Below are 18,418 nucleotides of genomic sequence, written 5' to 3' on the forward strand. Positions count from 1 at the left end.
GTTAGTGGCTAGAATTGTGAGGGATAAATCTGTCTGCATAAGATGGAAATAGCACCACCGATATCTGTGACACTGATCAACAAGGGGCTAGTAGGTACTACTGTCAGAGGAATGCTTACCGAATCTAATTTTTTGATCATTTCTTCTTGGGTCATATCTTTCCCTGGAATGAAGCGGGTTCTGTTCTCACCCTCAGGATTTATAAGCTGTTTCTCCAGGTCTCTTATTCTGTCTGTGCACTGTGAAAACTATTAAACAAGAAAGAAACATTAACTTCAAAACTAACCGTCTTGCTCCATAAATTTTAAAATCACATGGCCCATGGTCTTTAAAGTCTTCCAGTGGGATCAACCCAGGGAAAGGGGCAAGAGAACTCTTTTTTTCTTTTTTAACTTTTTTTAATGTTTATTTCTGAGACAGAGAGAGACAGAGCATGAATGGGGGAGGGGCAGAGAGAGAGGGAGACACAGAATCAGAAGAAAGCTCCAGGCTCTGAGCTGTCAGCACAGAGCCCAATGCGGGGCTCGAACTCACAAACCATGAGATCATGACCTGAGCCAAAGTCGGTCGCTCAACTGACTGAGCCACCCAGGTGCCCCCAAAGAACTCTTAACATCCCATCAGCTGGGACCTGGGGTTGAACAATGTGTCTGCCCACCCATGGTGCCATGAGGATGATGCCTGTAACTGACCCTCTGAAGCAAGACTGCGAGTTCAGAGCCATTAAAGAAAAACCTGATCTTACAACCAGTCCTTTGACTATTTACCATTTTGTGTTATACCCATGGGATGCTGCATGGTTGCAGAGCAGAGCTTTTTATGGAAGACTGTTCTAGAGGCCAAAGTAGACAACATACAAAGCAGACAACATCCTGGACTCCAGTTTAAAACCCTTTGTTGGCAATAGGTTTAATGGTGTTGCAAAGAATGAAGTTCTTAACTAGGTCAATACAATGTACAGTCTGTGAGGTATAGCCTGAACCATTTATATTTTTTTTGCTAACCACCTAATACAATGCTTTATATATCAACTATATTTATTGAGTCAAGGAAACTTTGGAGGTGAAGAAAATAGCAGTTCACACATAGTTTTTATACGGAGAGATGTGGAACACATTGAAAACCAAGAGTTATCATTTTCAACCTACTGAAAACCTGTAGAATCTTGGGCAAATCATTTATCTTCTCTAAAGTTTAGTTTCCTCAACTTTCAAATGGGAAGATAAGGCCCAACCTAATGGGGTTGATTACTTAAATGAGATACCACATTCCAAGTGGTATTTATACTTTACACACTTTACAACGTGTCCCAGAGTGATATAGGTAGTATTTAATTTTTAATTTATGTATGCTCCTCCTCCTGACAAAAAGAATTATAAGTGGTGACATAAATAATTTATTTTTTTTCCTTTTTCTTCCTCTCTCTCCACACTCCTTAATTGCCCTTAATATGGAGTTAAAGTATACATCTACACATAATTAAGCATAAATACATTATTGTATTTTTTTTTATTTAACTTATTTTTTATTTTTGTAAATTTACATCCAAATTAACTAGCATATAGCGAAACAATGATTTCAGGAGTAGATTCCTTAGTGCCCCTTACCCATTTAGCCCATCCCCCCTCCCTCAACCCCTCCAGTAACCCTCAGTTTGTTCTCCATATTTATGAGTCTGTTTTTGTCCCCCTCCCTGTTTTTATATTATTTTTGTTTCCCTTCCCTTATGTTCATCTGTTTTGTCTCTTAAAGTCCTCATATGAGTGAAGTCATTTTTGTCTCTCTCTGACTGACTCATTTCACTTAGCATAATACCCTCCAATTCCATCCACATAATTGCAAATGGCAAGATTTCATTCTTTTTGATTGCTGAGTAATACTCCATTGTATATATACCACCTCTTCTTTATCCATTCATCCATCGATGGACATTTGGGCTCTTTCCATACTTTGGTTATTGTTGATAGTGCTGCTATAAACATGGGGATGCATGTGTCCCTTTGAAACAGCACACCTGTATCCCTTGGATAAATGCCTAGTAGTGCAATTGCTGGGTTGTCGGGTAGTTCTATGTTTAGTTTTTTGAGGAACCGCCATACTGTTTTTCAGAGTGGCTGCACCAGCTTGCATTCCCAATTATTGTATGTATTATTAACAACAATTGATATTTCTGTTTCTTAATTAAGAAATTAAATAAGGAACAAAAATATGGTGCTTGTTTATCAAAGCAGTACCTTGATTGCTCTGGTTTCCCCATGGGTCTTTGAGGAAAAACTGTTTACTTTTTTTTTTAAGTTTTTATATAAATTCCAGTTAGTTAACATACAACGCAGTGTTAGTTTCAGGTGTAGAATCTGGTGATGCAACACTTCAATACAACACCCTAGACTCATCACAGCAAGTGCCCTCCTTAATCCCCATGTTTACTTTATTGATATAAAATAGTGTTGTGCTCTAAAATAGCTCACATGATTTCCAAGATCCCTGAAAAGGAGCCATTATTATAAGCACCGGGAAAATATGACTCATGATAATCCTTGGATTAGACTGTTGGACAATTAAAAAATGTTTCAAACAACTGAGAAAATGCAAACCTTAAGAGAATTCTGGAAATGATGCAAAAATGGGGAGACTTTACAAAAAAAACCCAAAAACATTGCAGCTGTAACAAGTAACAGGATGTGACAGGGATCTGACACAGCAAGGCAGAGTACAAAAATGACTCGCCTAAAGCTTTAAATTTCATATCATGGCCTTCAAAGGACCCACGTGATTAGTGCTAAGTAGACAAATAATTAAGTGCAGTTTGAAGACTAATGGGAAACTTTCTATTCAACAGTTTTGTTTTGTTTTAGAGAGGGAGCGTGAGCAGGGGTGGGAGGGGCAGAAGGAGAGTGAGAGAATGTCAAGCGGTCTCCATGCCTAGACTGGTGCCCATCTCGAGGCTAGATCGCAGGCCCCTGAGATCATGACCTGAGCCAGAATCAAGAGCCGGACACTTAACTGAGTGGGACACCCAGGTGCCCCTATTCAACAGTCCTTAAGCTTAGAATAACCTGGCAAAACAGGTAACTGATGGTAATACATAGTCCATATTGTCTCAATTCATTTGCAGTCAGAATGAAAAGGCTCATATCAGGCATAAATGCATAAATATTTTCCTCTTGGGTAAACTAAATTCGTATTTTACACCAGATAACTGTATAATGAAATGCCAAGTGTGTATATTTTAAGAACAATGAATTTTATCCATTGACTAGAAGTACTGATTTGCAATTAACACAAATAAAATGCTTACACAATAGAGAGAGAACTTTTCTGTTGTGGATCTTACTGAATTTAAAGTTCTTTTGTTCTGCTGGGCATCTTGATAGTTTGGTATGGACAAAGATGGCCCTGAAGCTGTGTTTTGGGAAGGAGCTAGAGAAAGGCAAATTATTCTGTAAAAATCAAGTGGGACAAGTATGGAGTGCCTGGAGGGCAATCTGGGGTGGGGGTGATGTGGAGAGGCAAAGGGGATGAAAGATGGAAAGACAAGCCAGTGAAATGGAGCTAGGCCAGGGTGCTGCATGGGCTAACACACCTGGGGACTGTTACCAGTGATGGGGTGCCCCACAGAGCTCTGTAGGGCATGGATAGCTGATACGGAATTTATAAGTTCTTTACATTTCTGTAAGGTATTTGTTGCCCCAAATCTCCAATCAGTTCATAGACAAAGATCTTGCATGAATGATTTTGTGTCAGTAAGCTGAAGGAGTGACTCCTGAGTTTTGCACTGACATGGCACGGAAGTGAACCAGGCACTGTTGTGTATGAGCTGACGAGGGGATCCCCCAAATGAACCACTCATTGGTAGCAGGAGTCAGAGCCATAGGAATCCTGGGGAGGCTACCTTGGAGACCTGAGGGATGCCTAGGGGTGTTTCAACCAATCCATCTAAATTGGGCTACACTTATGGAGGAAATGAATAGGAGAATTTATGGCTCAAAAAATAAACACTGGAATCCTATCATTGATACAGCATTCATTCATTCAAATGGCATAAAACATGGAAGTGGACCCATCATCTAGTTCCACAAAGTCACATGAATCGCCATGACATGATTAAATGAAAACAAAACAAAACAAAACACAAACCCAGGATCCACAACTGTCTATAGCATGAGCTAATGAAAACTATTTACTTGTACATCTTGAAGAAGACCAGAAGGATCTCTTCCAGATTTTTGATAATTTTAATAGTGATTATATATTGGGGATGGAATTTTATTTTTTTAATTTTTTTAATGTTTATTTTTATTTTTGAGAGAGAGCAAGCAGAAGCAGGAGAGGGCAGAGAGTGAGGGAGACAGAAGCAGGCTCTGGGCTCTGAGCTGTTAGCACAGAGCCCGATGCGGGGCTCAAACCCATGAACTGTGGGATCATGACTTGAGCTGAAGTCAGAAGCTTAACCAACTGAGCCACCCAGGGCCCCTGGATTTTTTTTTTTTTTAATTTTTGTATTTTTTCAAAACTTCATTAACTGAACATGTTTTAATTTTATAATCAGAAAAAACCTGAAAATAAACCTGACATTTTAGAAACCATATTATAGGTTAAAAATTTTTTTTTAAGTTTGTTTATTTTGAGAGGGATAGAGACAGCACAAGTCAGGGAGGGGCAGAGAGAGAGAGAGGGAGAGAGAGAAAAATCTCTTGGAGACCCAACCAGGGCTCAAACCCACGGAAGCCACAAGGTTATGATGTGAGCCGAAACTCAGAATTGAGCCACACAGGTGCCTTATTATAAGTTAAAATTTGTTCCTGCTGCATTGAGTAAATGGAAAAAACATCTCTATTCTTTAAAAATAGAAGAAAAAGTACAGTTATTACATGTGAAGAAAGTAGCTTTATATTCATTATTTATGTATATATGTAGGTATTTATTTCATGTTTAAAGTTTGTGGCTTTATTCCATTTTTAAAAAGACTATGTCAGAGATCAGGCTATTATATTACAGGGAAACTACAGGGATTAATAAGGAGTCCATTTATATGTGATTGCCAATTAACAAACAAAAATCTCGGCTTTGGAGGACAGGAGTTCTAAAAATGAGAGCAAGATGGTCTTCAGGATCTTTCCAGCAAGCATCAAAAACATAGTTATGCTGGTGGCAGTGAAAACCTGGCTTACTTAAATTTTGAGCTATGAGGAAGCTGAGCAAGAGTTGAGATTTGGGAGGGTCTAAATTCCATGGAAGGCAGAAAATGTTTCACGGGGTAAAAAAGACAACCTGTAGCGTGGATGCCTGATTCCACCCTGGAGCAGGGGCATTTTTAAAGAAGACTTATAACTCATGGGTTCGTACAGATACTAGGAAGGGCATAGCTTAATTTACATGTGAGAGCTCAATATGATCTACAAACCTCTAAAGAAGAGGCGGGGGAGGGGAAGCAAATGGCCCTGGAAATGTCTGATGAATATTTTCCCCACCTGAATCTGGAGCACTGCTAAGTCGGCATCCAGGGCCTTCTTGGTTGGCAGTAATTTCTGGGTCACATGAATCTGTCTTTGCTTCTCGGCAATCTTCAGTTTAAGGAATCGGATCTTTTCTTCCAGGACATGTATTTCAATTTCTCCATTTAGCTTCATCTTTTCTTGGATGTTTATTTTTTCATAGAAGATGCACACTTCCTCTTCCCGTTCTATCAGCTGAACGCCACTATGGCCAAAAGGAGAGGCAGAGGAGGCTAAGAGGACGTTGAGGTCACTTAGTTATGGTGGTTCCCCCTGGATGTGGGCACCAAATACACATCGACATTATATAATTCCAGAAGGCAAAAGATATTCACTGTTGGCTTTCTAGTTAAACTCCACACTTTTAATTTTCCTGGGGATGGGAAAGGGAGGACTGTTTAGCATCTTGACTCTGAGCTAACCGTGCAGTTGGCTGGTCACGGTATCTCTGCAAATCCCAAAGGTTTTCCTAGGGTGGGAAAAAATGTCATTCCCCATGCATGAACAAAGTAATCTCATAATCTGATTTTCTGCAGACCCTTTTCTTGGGCCAGACTTGCCAACTGAGCTCTGGGCCAGAAGTACCCAGGCAGGGGGCCAGCGAATGTGTTTCTGCAGCAATTCTGTGTAACTTGCCAGGCCTATTAGGTTCTTTGAAAGTTGAATATTTCTGATGCAAATTGCCCCATAAATAGGTAAAGTCCTGTCCTTTGTAATCATGCCAGGGGAAAGACCCCTCCATGTGAGGAGAATGTGGGAAAGAAACAAAGTAAGAATTTTCTAATTCCAGCCCTACAGGTCTGATCAGGGCCTGGGAACACACTGCCTAACTACTTTGTTTTGTGCCAGTAGCCAAATAAGAGGACTTCTTTTTTCTTTCTTTTTTCCCAGAGAAAACACCTGCCAGCTGTTTGAAAAAGTAGTGTTCTTCACACCCTGAAGTTCTTCCCACACTCTGCATATCCATTATCCCAGAGTTCATCTTTAATTGCCTTTATCTCTGTCTCTCTCCCCTCCCTTAAAACATGTATACACATCGTTGTATTTGCTTAATCTTAGCTCTTTGTTTTGTCTCATTTGCCATTCATTGGCTCCTCAGGATCCTCTTACTTCTCTTGACACAAGAAGCCAGGAGCAATGCGATACCACCTGTTTGTACTTTCAGGGTCTAGCACTTAGCACATAACTTCACATGGAGCAGCCCACAATCAAGCCACAATGAACAGAAGATCTGATACCAGATGTAATTACTACAGGGCTCTACAATCTCACATACCACATTTCTCTAGCACAAGCACAGTTACAGTAGCAATTGATTAATGACATAATTGTAGTCTGGAAGAAATAATGCTGTTCTGAAACGTCTTACTTGCTGAGAAAATGAGCTGGGAAAATGGCTTAATAAATTTCCTACTAAGACCAAGCCTGTCACAAAAGTGGATACGAGATCCAAAGACTTACTTATGTCAATTATACTGAAATAACTTGATGGTATCCTGAATGGTAGCCTGGGAAAGAACTTTGATCTTTAAGCAGGCAACTTCTCAAATCCTAGTCTTGCCTGTCTTGCTTACAAGAACAGAGTTTCTTATTTTCAGGCAAAACACACAGCTGACCCCCTACCCTGCTCCCACAAAAGGCTAATGAAACCTGAATGTCACATGCCCCTCACTACCCACTATCAAATCCAAATAGAAAAAGGGGCAATATTTGTTTTTTTTTAAGCATTTTTTGTTTATTTTTATTTTTGAGAGAGAGCGCAAGTGGGGAAGGGGTAGAGGGAGTAGGGGACAGAGGGTCTGTAGTGGGCTCAGTGCTGATAGCCGCGAGCCCCGTGTGGGGCTCGAACTCACAAACCAGAACCGTGAATCATGACCCAAGCTCAAGCCAGTCAACCAACTGAACCACCCAGGTGCCCCCAAAAGGGGCAACATTTCTAAGTAGGATCTCTGGGTGTTTCGTTTTTCACACTAGGTTCCTGATTTTTACCTTTCATTTCGATGCTGAACGGCTTTTTCGTATCTCTTGCGAAGTTGCACCATCTCCTCTTCAATCACTGTGATCATATTGGCAAGTCTGTCGATGTTATTTAACTGGACTTCCTTCTTCTCCTTCATTGCCTGAAGTTTTGCTACGATTTTGCACACGTCATTTTGCATGCTTTCTCTGATGGTAACATTGTTGGCAAGTTTCAGCATGGAATTTTGTAACTTTCTTTAAAAACAATGGGAAAATGGGTGAGATCATAATTTTCTTTACTTTAAAAACAATGAAGACTTCTGAAACTAGTAACATAGCTCTTGCTTTCAGTATGTCCATTGAAACGACAATAGTGGTACCGTAGTCCCCCCCTATCCACCGTCTGGCTTTCTGCAGCTTCATTTACCCGCGGTCATCCGTGGTCCGGAAGTAAATGATCCTCCTTCTGACTCTTCAGGAGGTCAATAGCGGCCTAACGCTACGTCGCAACGTCTGCGTCATTCGCCTCGCGTCACGTCATCAGACAGGCGTTTTGTCACCTCACGTCCTCACGAGAAGGGTGAGTACAGTACAGTAACAATAACAGAGGGAGAGAGACCACATTTACATAATTTATTACAGTACAGCCGACGCTTGAACAAAACCGGTTTGAACTGCATGGGTCCACTTATACGTGATTTAAAAAAAAATACAGCACAGTACTGTAAATGTATTTTCTCTTTTTTATGATTTAAAAAACAATTTTTTTTAACGTTTCTTTTTGAGAGACAGAAAGAGAGCATGAGTGGGGGAGGGCAGAGAGAGAAGGAGACGCAGAATCCGAAGCAGGCTCCAGGCTCTGAGCTGTCAGCACAGAGCCCGAAGGGGGCTGGAAACCCCCTCTCCCCCAAATCATGACCTGAGCCGAAGTCAGACGCTTAACGACTGAGCCACCCAGGTGCCCCTTTTTTATGATTTTCTTAACATTTTCTTTTCTCCAGCTTACCTTATTGTAAGAATACAGTATATAATACATGTTCCATACATAATATTTGTTAATCAAATGTTACTGGTAAGGTGTCCAGTCAACAGTAGGCTCTTAGTGGTTAAGTTTGGGGGGGGAGTTAAAAGTTATATGCAGATTTTCAACTGTGCAGGGGGTACCCCCCCAACCTGTGTTGTTCAAGGGTCAACTGTATATTGCTACAATTGTTCTATTTTATTAGTAATTATATTCATCTCTTACTGTGCCTAATTTATAAGTTAAACTTTATCAAAGGCATGTAAATATAGGAAAAAAACACAAAATATATAGGGTTCAGTACTATCTGTAGTTTCAGACCTCCACTGGGGGTTTGGAATGTATCCTTCAAGGATAAGGGGGAACTACTCTGGTAGTAATAATGTTTACTACTATAATTATTATTACTGTAGTAATAATGATATTCATTATATGATACTCTTCAGGAGTTTCTATAGTTCCTCCCTCCCACCTTGGATTAGGACATCTTTTCTTTTGTGCCCCAAGCCTCTGCTGCCCCACTTTGCCAAATCAAAACACTAAAGGAATTCATTTAATGCTCTGTTGAGTCTAGAAAGCTATCTTTTTTATTTTTTAATATGAAATTTATTGTCAAATTGGTTTCCATACAACACCCAGTGCTCATTCCAACAGGTGCCCTCCTCAGTACCCATCACCCACCCCCCCATCAACCCTCAGTTTATTCTCAGTTTTTAAGAGTCTCTTATGGTTTGGCTCCCTCCCTCTCTAGCCTTTTTTTTTTCCTTCCCCTCCCCCACAGTCTTCTGTTATGTTTCTCAGGATCCATGTAAGAGTGAAAACATATGGTATCTATCTTTCTCTGTATGACTTACTTCACTTAGCATAACACTCTCCAGTTCCATCCACGTTGCTGCAAAAGCCAAATTATGGAGAAAGCTATCTGTCTTAATCACTCCACTATACTGCCTTCTCCAAGCACATTAGATGTTTCAAATCTATAACCAGGGAATGCTGGTTGATGAACATTTGATTGTCTTCCAAATTTGAATGCAAATGATCAAATTTGTGTTTTTCTTTCTAATTTGGTAAATGAAAATAAATAGTGTAAACATAGTGTTTTATTCACTTAAAAATATGGCTATTAGACAGTAGAAGCATAACGAATCACATTCAGATGCTTAGACTGTCATCTGTAAAGCATCTTTGAGCAAGGGCTCTTACAGCTTTGTAAGACTATTATCTTCTACTTTTTACTTTATTCTACTTTATTATCTACTTTATTATCCACAGGGTATTTTAGAGTTAAATGAATCAGAAGAGAAACTTTTGAAAAGACAATAATTATTATTACACTTACCTTTCTTGAGTAACTGCACTATTTCTTAAAATTTCCAGTTCATTTAATGACATTTTATGCCTTTCTTTTATTTCATTTACTTTCTGGTGAGCTTTGTGAAGTAAGTTAACAAATTTGTTTCTCTCATTTCGAACAGTGTCATACAGTTTAGCAAACTCTCTGAGTCTGTGGAAACACAAGTGTTTTTGAAACTCATGAAATAAAATTCATTTTTTGCCTGCCTAACAAGATAAATCGTCATGTAATTCTTTTACCTCCGATGAATTTCACGTTTTTTCTTCTTGTGTATCCTGATTTCAAGATCCTTTGCTTTGATCTCCTTAACAATATTGGTATATTTTTGCTGAAATATGAAAATTATGTGTGAAATTAAGAAAAAAAAAGCTCAGCACCACTAACATGAATACTCCCAGCTGCACCTGATCTCATTCCTGTCCATTAAGGAGAATTCTATCTTAGCCAGCTGGGTTGTGCAGTTTGGGGTGGGGGTAGGGGAACTGTAAGGAAGAGATCTGAAAATTGCCTGGCCAGCTGAACTGAATTAATTAAGGACAAGAAAGAAGGAGAGAAGAGAGAAAGAAAAAAGCCTATAGGAGTTGTCTTTGAGGAAAAGTTTGGGGAACTTTTAAGAGAGTGCAGGAGTGAGTATGGACGTCACAGCCGGGCTGGTAAGTGAAGAGTTTGTGGAAGATAGTTGAAGGAAGATGATTTGTAGTCAGTTTTGACACATGTTAGAAATGGAACCCCCTGTGGTATTTTGTGAAAAACAGAAGCCATGATTTTCAGGCGCTTTTCCGAGGAGAATGCCACCCCATGTCAATGCTTGCTCAGAATGAAGGTTGCCCTCAGAAACAGCCAACATCTGGGTCACATGGTAAATTCAGGTATTCTCTTTTTGTAATGTGTCATATCATATTCGTTTTTAACAGGGAACCTCTGAACATAATCCCTTTGTGGAACACAGTGATTGTCATGTTAGAGTGTTAGCTAGCATCACAGGAGAGTTGTTTTTGTCATTGGTTTCATTGCTCTTTTGTTGGCGATGTTGCACTGGGTCAGCTCTGCTAGTTTGTTGGGAGCCCAGGAAAGTCATGGGGTGGAGTAGTAACTAAGGGAGTCCTCGCATTGGTTTAAACAACGCTGGCTTGGTGAACCTGGGAGGCACGGGTGGGGGGGTGGGGAGCAGTTTAATGCTACCGCTGTTGACTTGTTCTTGGACACATCTCACCATGTGAGATGGTGGGGAATCACAGAGATCTGCCCACTATGTCAGCCCTGTCCCCCGGAGGCACCCACCTTTTTCTTACTGAAATCGTCATGTGCTCGAATCCTCTGCTCATTGCCACTGACGCAGTTCATTTTTCCTCTAGATTGCTGACTACTGCTTATTAAATCCTGAAACTATTTTTCAGTACGTGATTGAGTCTTGTTTGGGGAAACTCTATAGTCAAACTCAAGGAGACAATTACAGCTTTCTAATGAACAGTATGTGAAATTGAGGTTATCCTGAACTTGTATAGTAATTAATGGATGGTTACAAAAATGCAATTACCTGAGCTTTCAGGAAATCCTTGGATTTTTGCTCCTTCTCATCAATTTTGATTTGAGTCATACGGACAAGGTTGAAGGCAAGTTCTCGCATGTTTTCCTGCTCCTTTAAAAGCTTGTTTTCTTCTGCAAGTTGCTGTTCCACTAACTTGGACTCAGCTTCTGATAGGATTTTCTTTTGAAAAACACCATATATTATAACTTATTTGTTTGAAGAAACACACTAGGGCCAGTATCTTAACATTTTTTTAATTTCCTATGTAGAAGTTAGTTTGCTAGAACATAAAACAAAGTAACTTGACTGCTTTAGCTCCAAGTATTTTATCTTAGGAAAGAATGCGCAAGTATTAGCATTTTAATGTGATAGAAGTTTTTCTTAATCAGACTTTGTTTTCAAGTAACTTGAAGAAAAAGAAGAGACATAAAATCATGTTTTAAAATACTTTAACAGTGGCTTGAATAAACAAAATTTGAAAATTTAAAATTAGACATTGGTGAAATAAAACATTTATTGCTTATTTTTAATCCGATTATATAATCAGTAGCCCTTTTATTTTAAAATCTCATGAATTTGTATAATTTTGTTTGTTCAAACACATCCTTTTTCTCCTATTTAACGGGGTTCAAGTAGACCCTGAGATGAAGAAACAGACCCACATTAAATAGGATCATACTATATTTGATGACTCTCCTATTGATGAAGTTTTGTGGAGCACAGTTAAAAATACCACAACTTCATATTAATCACCCTTAGATAGAAGCTTAGATGAGTCGATATTGACCTGTTGAGCCAAATTCCTCTTAGCCACTTCAACTTCCTTGTGGAGTTCTCTCCTTCTCTCAGATAATGTAGAATCATCTTTAGGGATAGCTTCAATCTGGAAATAAAAATTTAAAACCACTATTTACACAAGAAAGAAATCTTCAATGTCATGTAGTCAACTCCACTGTGTACCTTTTGCAAATGGTGGGCAAATTATTATGCTGAATATTCTTTATGAAGTCATGGTAAACTAAAATATGAAAACCTGCCAAAAATCTATAATTCACAAATTGCAAATATTTCACCTTCATTTGGAAATAAATCTTGCTAATAATAGCTGCTAACAATTATAGAGCATTGACAATGTGTCAGGAGAGGTTCTAAGTGCTTATGTGTATGGTCATATTTAATCCTCACAATAAACCCTATGAGGTAGATAATATTATTCTCTCTAATTGTACAGATGAAGAGAAGGAGGAACAAAGACATTTAAGCAACTTGCCTCAGTGATACAGGTGCAAACCCAGGAGGATAGACTCCGAGTCCATGAATCTAACATTGTATTTTACTGCTTCACTAACTCATAACTCAGCACTTTGGAAACAGGCATGTTCAAGTGATATTTATCATACTTATAAAATATAAATGTGTTTATGAAATCTTACAGATAAAAAAATTGGAGCCATTTAGGGGCACCTGGGTGTCTCAGTCGGTTAAGTGTACGACTTTTGATTTTAGCTCAGGTCCCAATCTTGTGGTTTGTGGGATCGAGCCCCACATTAGGCTCTGTGCTGACAGTGTGGAGCCTGCTTGGGATTTTCTCTCTCCCTCTCTTTCTGTTCCTCCCCTGCTCGTGCACATGCACTCTCTCTCTAAATAAATAAACTTAAAAGAAAATAGGAACCATTTATTAATCTAGTAAGAATACTTGGCTACTCAATATGTAGTAATTTGATGAGTAGCTGGAAAAAAGTTCTTACCCAAAAGAAAAGCCTCTTACATTTTTTTGTTGATACCTGAAATTCCACCATTACATTTCTATTATATTGGCTTGTGCTTTTGTCTTCTGCTAAAGAATTTCAGGAGAAAGTAACATTTCATTCTATCAGTTTTTGCTGTCTTTTAGGAATGAAATTGTCAGATTCTTTATGATGGAGAAGAAAGCAGAGAGGAGGAGGGGGGACACACAACAGCTTCTGGGGAAACACCCTCCAAAGACAGGAAGGGTTATCTTCGGGTGCTGACAGCATACTTGAGTTAGAGCAGGTTTAGAGTCAGACTTTTATACCAAAAGCACGTGACTCCAACTTGATAGTTTATTTCCTATGTGACAGCTCACACTTCTAGGCACTAAGGTGGAATATTGGCTAAAATCTGTACCAAGAGGGAAAGATCGTGCTGTTTAGTGATTTAACAGTGTCTTTCTGAGATTTGTGTTGCTCTCTTAAAATAACTAAGTCTTTGGATGTCCCCAAATCCATGAACTTGTGTGTCTTCAGTAGCACCTTCTGTACCCCCCAATGCCCAAGATGTCCTGCTTCCATCCTACCATGGAGAGCTAGCTACTGAGGAGCACACCCTGGATTAGAAAGACGAGACATGGTCTTGTGAAATCCATATAACAATACACAGAATTTGTGATTTTGAGGAGCAGGTAAATGCTATATCAGGTCAGGAAAGGGACAGCTCAAAGTAGACTTGAATAATCAGGGAAGATTTTATGGACGAGTTAAGAAGTCAGATGGAAAGAGTCTGATTTCTCCTTCTGGAAAGTAGAGTTCTTTCTTTCAGAGGAAGGCCAGCAAGTGTCCCAGTTCCTGTGTACTTCTCTGCCACAGGTGCCCAGAAGCAGGCTACTCCAAATGCTTGGCTCCCAAGTGTAGACAAATCTGTGTATGAATGCTAGCTGGGATGAAGAAACCTTACAAGGTCTTTTCAGAAGATATGATGAGGGCACACTCACTAGCTTCTCTTGTCAATTAAAGCCCCTAATGAACTTTCCTGGTTTCAGGTCTCAGACATTTAGGTTACAAATGTCTGAGTGTTTTGAATTACAAACAATACTGCAATGAATTGTATTTATTTTTTGATTCTGGCTAGCTGCTTCTCTGATACTTTTCATAAGTCTCCATAAACCTAACCCTCAAGTTTGAGACAGGAATTAAGGATGCTTGGTTTGTGGGAGAAGTATCAAGGTAGGCCATTGGTAGCTTAGCCAATATCCACCCTCTTCTTTGACCTTACTAATAAAACCCCAGTTTTGTTCATAGCTGCAATGTATCCTGGATTCCTTAGACTCTTTTGTAGCTGGGGGTGACCAGGATATGCCAGTGAAATGTAAATGGAAGTCTGCTGGATGGGACCCCTGGGACAGTGATTGTTTTCCTGCTAAAAAACACCACCTCAACCAAGCAAGCTGCCATATGCCTTTTATTCTCTGCCCTTCCCCATGTTTGTTTGATCTTATGCCTAAAGGTGGAATGGCTGTCTTGTGACCTTCAAAACAAAATATACACATTAAGGGTGACAGAAAAAAGAGCTAAGAGGATCTTGGGCCTACCTGTGGACTTTTTATTATGTGAATAAAACAATCCCTTATTTAGTTAAGTCACTATAATTGAGTTTCTGTTACTTCTGGCAGCCAAATTGATTCTAGCTATATTCTAGTTATGTACTAATACTGGGGTGACGAGATATTTACCACTACATTTGAGCCTCAGATTGCATATATCAGCAGGTTTTGTAAGCTTATTTATTTTAGTTCTATGTTTGGGTTTTTATAGAGTAGCATTTCACACTTAGAAAAAAATGTGTTCATTGTAACCAAACAAAACAAAGTGTTTAAAGTAAGAAATTAAACACCTGCTCCCTACTTTTCCTTCAAATACTACTCCCCACAAGTCATGGTTAATAGTTTAGTGTCTGTTCTTCCAGACATTTTCAGTGCATGAACAAACATCAGTAACCTTCATAAAAGTTAAGAAGTTAGACATGATTCTGTTGCAGTAAACATCCCAATTATTTGATATCAAAAGAACCTCAGTTTCTTTAAAGCTTTGATATTTTCCTAAAATATTTCAAACTTTCACCAGGTTTGTGACTTGAATTTCTGGAATCTCTACAGTCAAAAGCAATAGGAGAATCAAACAACTCTCTCTAGGGGGAAAATGAAGTCTGAAGAGTAGCGGGAACTCTTCATACTTACCTTTTTTCTCCTTCCTTTTTGGACTGTGTGCAAGGCTAAAATGTTCACTCAGTCTGGGAGTGACTATTTTCAAGTGCTGCCAGCCAGCGTAGGACTGTGGCCAGGCTAATTATAAACCATGAGGTCAAAGAGGAACATAGTCTCTCATGGAAACAAACTGCACTAGGGCAAAACCAGATTTTTCTCAAAACCAATGAAGGAAGAAGATTTTATTTTATTTTTTAATGTTTATATATTTTTAAGAGAGAAAGAGAGAGACCAAGTGAGAGCAACAGAGGGGCAGAGAGAGAGGAAGACACAGAATCCAAAGCATGCTCCAGGCTCTGAGCTGTCAGCACAGAGCCCAACGTGGGGCTCGAACTCAGGGACCATGAGATTGTGTACCGAGCTGAAGTCGGACACTTAACCTACTGAGCCACCCAGGCGCCCCAAGAGGATTTTAAAATACGTTTTCATTTCTGTTCATTTTATATTCAGTGGGTGCTATTTTGTGAATTTAATAGCTAGAGGTGTCCTACTGTAAAAAGCTTTTATTTATTAAAATATGAACAATGTGTAAGCATTCTATTGCAATCTCCCCTTTGGTCAAGGCCATTCCTTATATATATTTGTGTCCAGCCAGATTAACCTGTAGTGGCAAACCTTATCATCAGAAATAGCTCCCAACTAGCTTTATTGTGCCTTACTCTTAAATATAAGGAGATAGCACAGGGTCTGTGTTTGCCCAAAGTTCCAACTTAACCATCATAATGTGCTAGGACCTGGGCTAAGATGGAATAGCTTGTAGTAGACCAATGCTCCTAACAAGAATAACTTGAAAAGTTGGATTAAAAAAATATGTTTGAAGGTGTAAGAGTTGCAAAGGCAAACAGAGTTAAAGTCTTCAAAGGTTCTACCTAGCACTGTCTGGAAAGTAGCAAATTATTACTTTATATGGACTCTAATTAAAATCAAGGATGAATGTTGTAACCTTTAGGCTAATGGATGGGAAGAGAATGCAGAACTAACTAAAGCATATCTAAAATGGGGGAAATAGGACAATTGAAAGTAGAAGTAGAACAGCTCATTTTTTTTTGATTCATCCAAAAGAAAGATATATAGGAGGGAAAATGAAACATAAAAGAAATGGGACAAAGAGAAAGCAATAGTAATATGGTGGGCAAAAGCCCAAGTAGATCCATACTTACATGAAATGTTTTTGGACTGAATACAAGAACTAAAAGGTAAAAGTTTTCAGACCAGATATTAAAAAGTATGTGCTGCATATAAAGGACATCTAAGTAAGGACACAGAAAGAGTAAGAGTAAATGGATGGAAAAGGAAATAACAGGCAAAATCTAACCAAAAAAAGCTATTATAACTTATAACGTCCTAATATCAAAGGCAAAAAGCATTTCTAAAGAGATTTCACAGTGATAAAAAGAATTAATCTACTTGCTAGAACTGTAATAAAAATATTAGAAGTATATGAGAAACAATAAAAAAATTAAACAATTTAAAAAAAAGTATATGAGAAACATAAATAACTGTCCTCTTTGTTTTGCAAAAGTGTAAAAAACATATTTTGCCCCACTGAGATAGGGGAAAAAAAAAAAAAGGTTTGTGAATGCCATTTGTAACACTCCTAACCCTAACCAGTTTTGTCCACACCTTGCTAAAGATTAGTGTTTCAGTCAGAATAAGTTAGGTTATGCTACAGAAATAAACAACCCCCAACTATCATGGCTCCAAACCATGAAGTCTTATTTTTTGCTCTGACAAAGCCTATGGACAGTCAAGATGATTGTTCAAGACCACAATTTTTAAAAAAAAATTTTAATGTTTATTTTTGAGAGAGAGAGAGAGACAGAGCATGAGCAGGGAAGGGGCGGGGAGAGAGAGAGAGAGAGAGAGAGAGAGAGACAGAACCCAAAGGAGGCTCCAGGCTCCGAGCTGCCAGCACAGAGCCCAATGTGGGGCTCAAACCCACGAACTGCAAGATCATGACCTGAGCTGAAGTCGGACGCTTAACTGACTGAGCCACCCAGGCACCTGAGTCCAAGACCACTATTGGCTGAGCCTTTGGACTGCTTCCATTTTACAGCACTTATGTATCATCATGTACTTCCACAACTGCTGTAGGAGAGGAAAAAAGCTAGAGGGTCTCACACGGGCAATCAGATATTCCGGGCTGGAAGTGACATGTGTCCCTTCCATCCACAATCTATTGGCCAGAACTAGTCATGTGACTCTGTTCAACTGCAGGGAAGTATACACTTCCCACATGCCCAGAAGGAGAGGAGAATTAGGTATAGCTTAGGATCAGTAGTGTCTAGCAGAGTTGGAAACTCCTGTTTAAATTTCTGAGGTCATGAACCTCCTTATGGTCACAGAGCATGAAAATACTGAAAAGAATGGGTATGGTTTTTATACACCCGGCTGCTTCACCTCAGAGACTGCTCTCTTTTCCACCAAAGGATGCATCCTGCTCAAGGACCTACTGCCTTTCAGAAGTGCTTGTTCAATTAGTAGAGGCTGCTGATGGAGGAGAGTGCAGAGGCAACAAGACCAAACACCCTCACTTGGGAGCACAGAGATAGTGAGAAGATACCAGCTATCCTGAGCATCCTCTGACTGGAGTACATCATTGGTACTTCTCAGAAGTACCCAGGTAGCCTGCCACTGGGTTCTGTTGGACCCTGGCTAGTTGGAGGTGCAGGCTGACTGACAAACTTTGATCTAGTCCCTGACTATTGCAGTCTGCAGTGACACCACGCTGGATCTGACTCTTTCAACTGGTATAGACAGTGGTCCACTTGGTCCTACTCTGTAGTGAAGCCTTGAGCTCTTCCAGACCTGGATGGCCTCACTGCTTCCCCTGGCCAAGCTGATGCCTGATTCAAATAAGACACGTCTCTAACCTTGGGTTAGCAAAAAGAGATCGAAAAACATTAAGGCAGAGCCTCTATGATAGGTTTGATGCAGTTTTAAAATTAGCATTCTCTGTTTTCCATTTCTTTATTGGTAGCAAAAACAACTTTTTAAGATATCTTTACTTCAAAAAGATGGCACGGATCTTGAAAAATCAAAAAGTGGTGCACAGCACCCA

At 39.4% G+C, this 18,418-nt stretch overlaps 1 protein-coding gene across 4 annotated transcripts in view; it reads right to left on the reverse strand.

Annotated features, from left to right (window-relative positions):
• The window catches only part of CCDC146 (coiled-coil domain containing 146), a 118,255-nt gene that overhangs the window by 10,184 nt on the left and 89,653 nt on the right, over positions 1 to 18,418 (reverse strand). For 3 of the 4 annotated variants that reach the window (XM_053218576.1, XM_015069726.3, XM_027071737.2), the window contains exons 10-16: positions 12,145 to 12,240; positions 11,367 to 11,537; positions 10,069 to 10,157; positions 9,815 to 9,979; positions 7,485 to 7,709; positions 5,472 to 5,700; positions 120 to 248 (exon numbers count right to left, since the gene is read on the reverse strand). In XM_053218576.1, the coding sequence (XP_053074551.1) occupies positions 120 to 248; positions 5,472 to 5,700; positions 7,485 to 7,709; positions 9,815 to 9,979; positions 10,069 to 10,157; positions 11,367 to 11,537; positions 12,145 to 12,240 (1,104 nt within the window). The remainder of the gene's footprint in view (positions 1 to 119; positions 249 to 5,471; positions 5,701 to 7,484; positions 7,710 to 9,814; positions 9,980 to 10,068; positions 10,158 to 11,366; positions 11,538 to 12,144; positions 12,241 to 18,418) is intronic. The other variant, XM_053218577.1, reaches the window with a different exon arrangement.

Source organism: Acinonyx jubatus, chromosome A2 (genome assembly GCF_027475565.1).
Source record: "Acinonyx jubatus isolate Ajub_Pintada_27869175 chromosome A2, VMU_Ajub_asm_v1.0, whole genome shotgun sequence".
NCBI classification, from domain to species: domain Eukaryota; kingdom Metazoa; phylum Chordata; class Mammalia; order Carnivora; family Felidae; genus Acinonyx; species Acinonyx jubatus.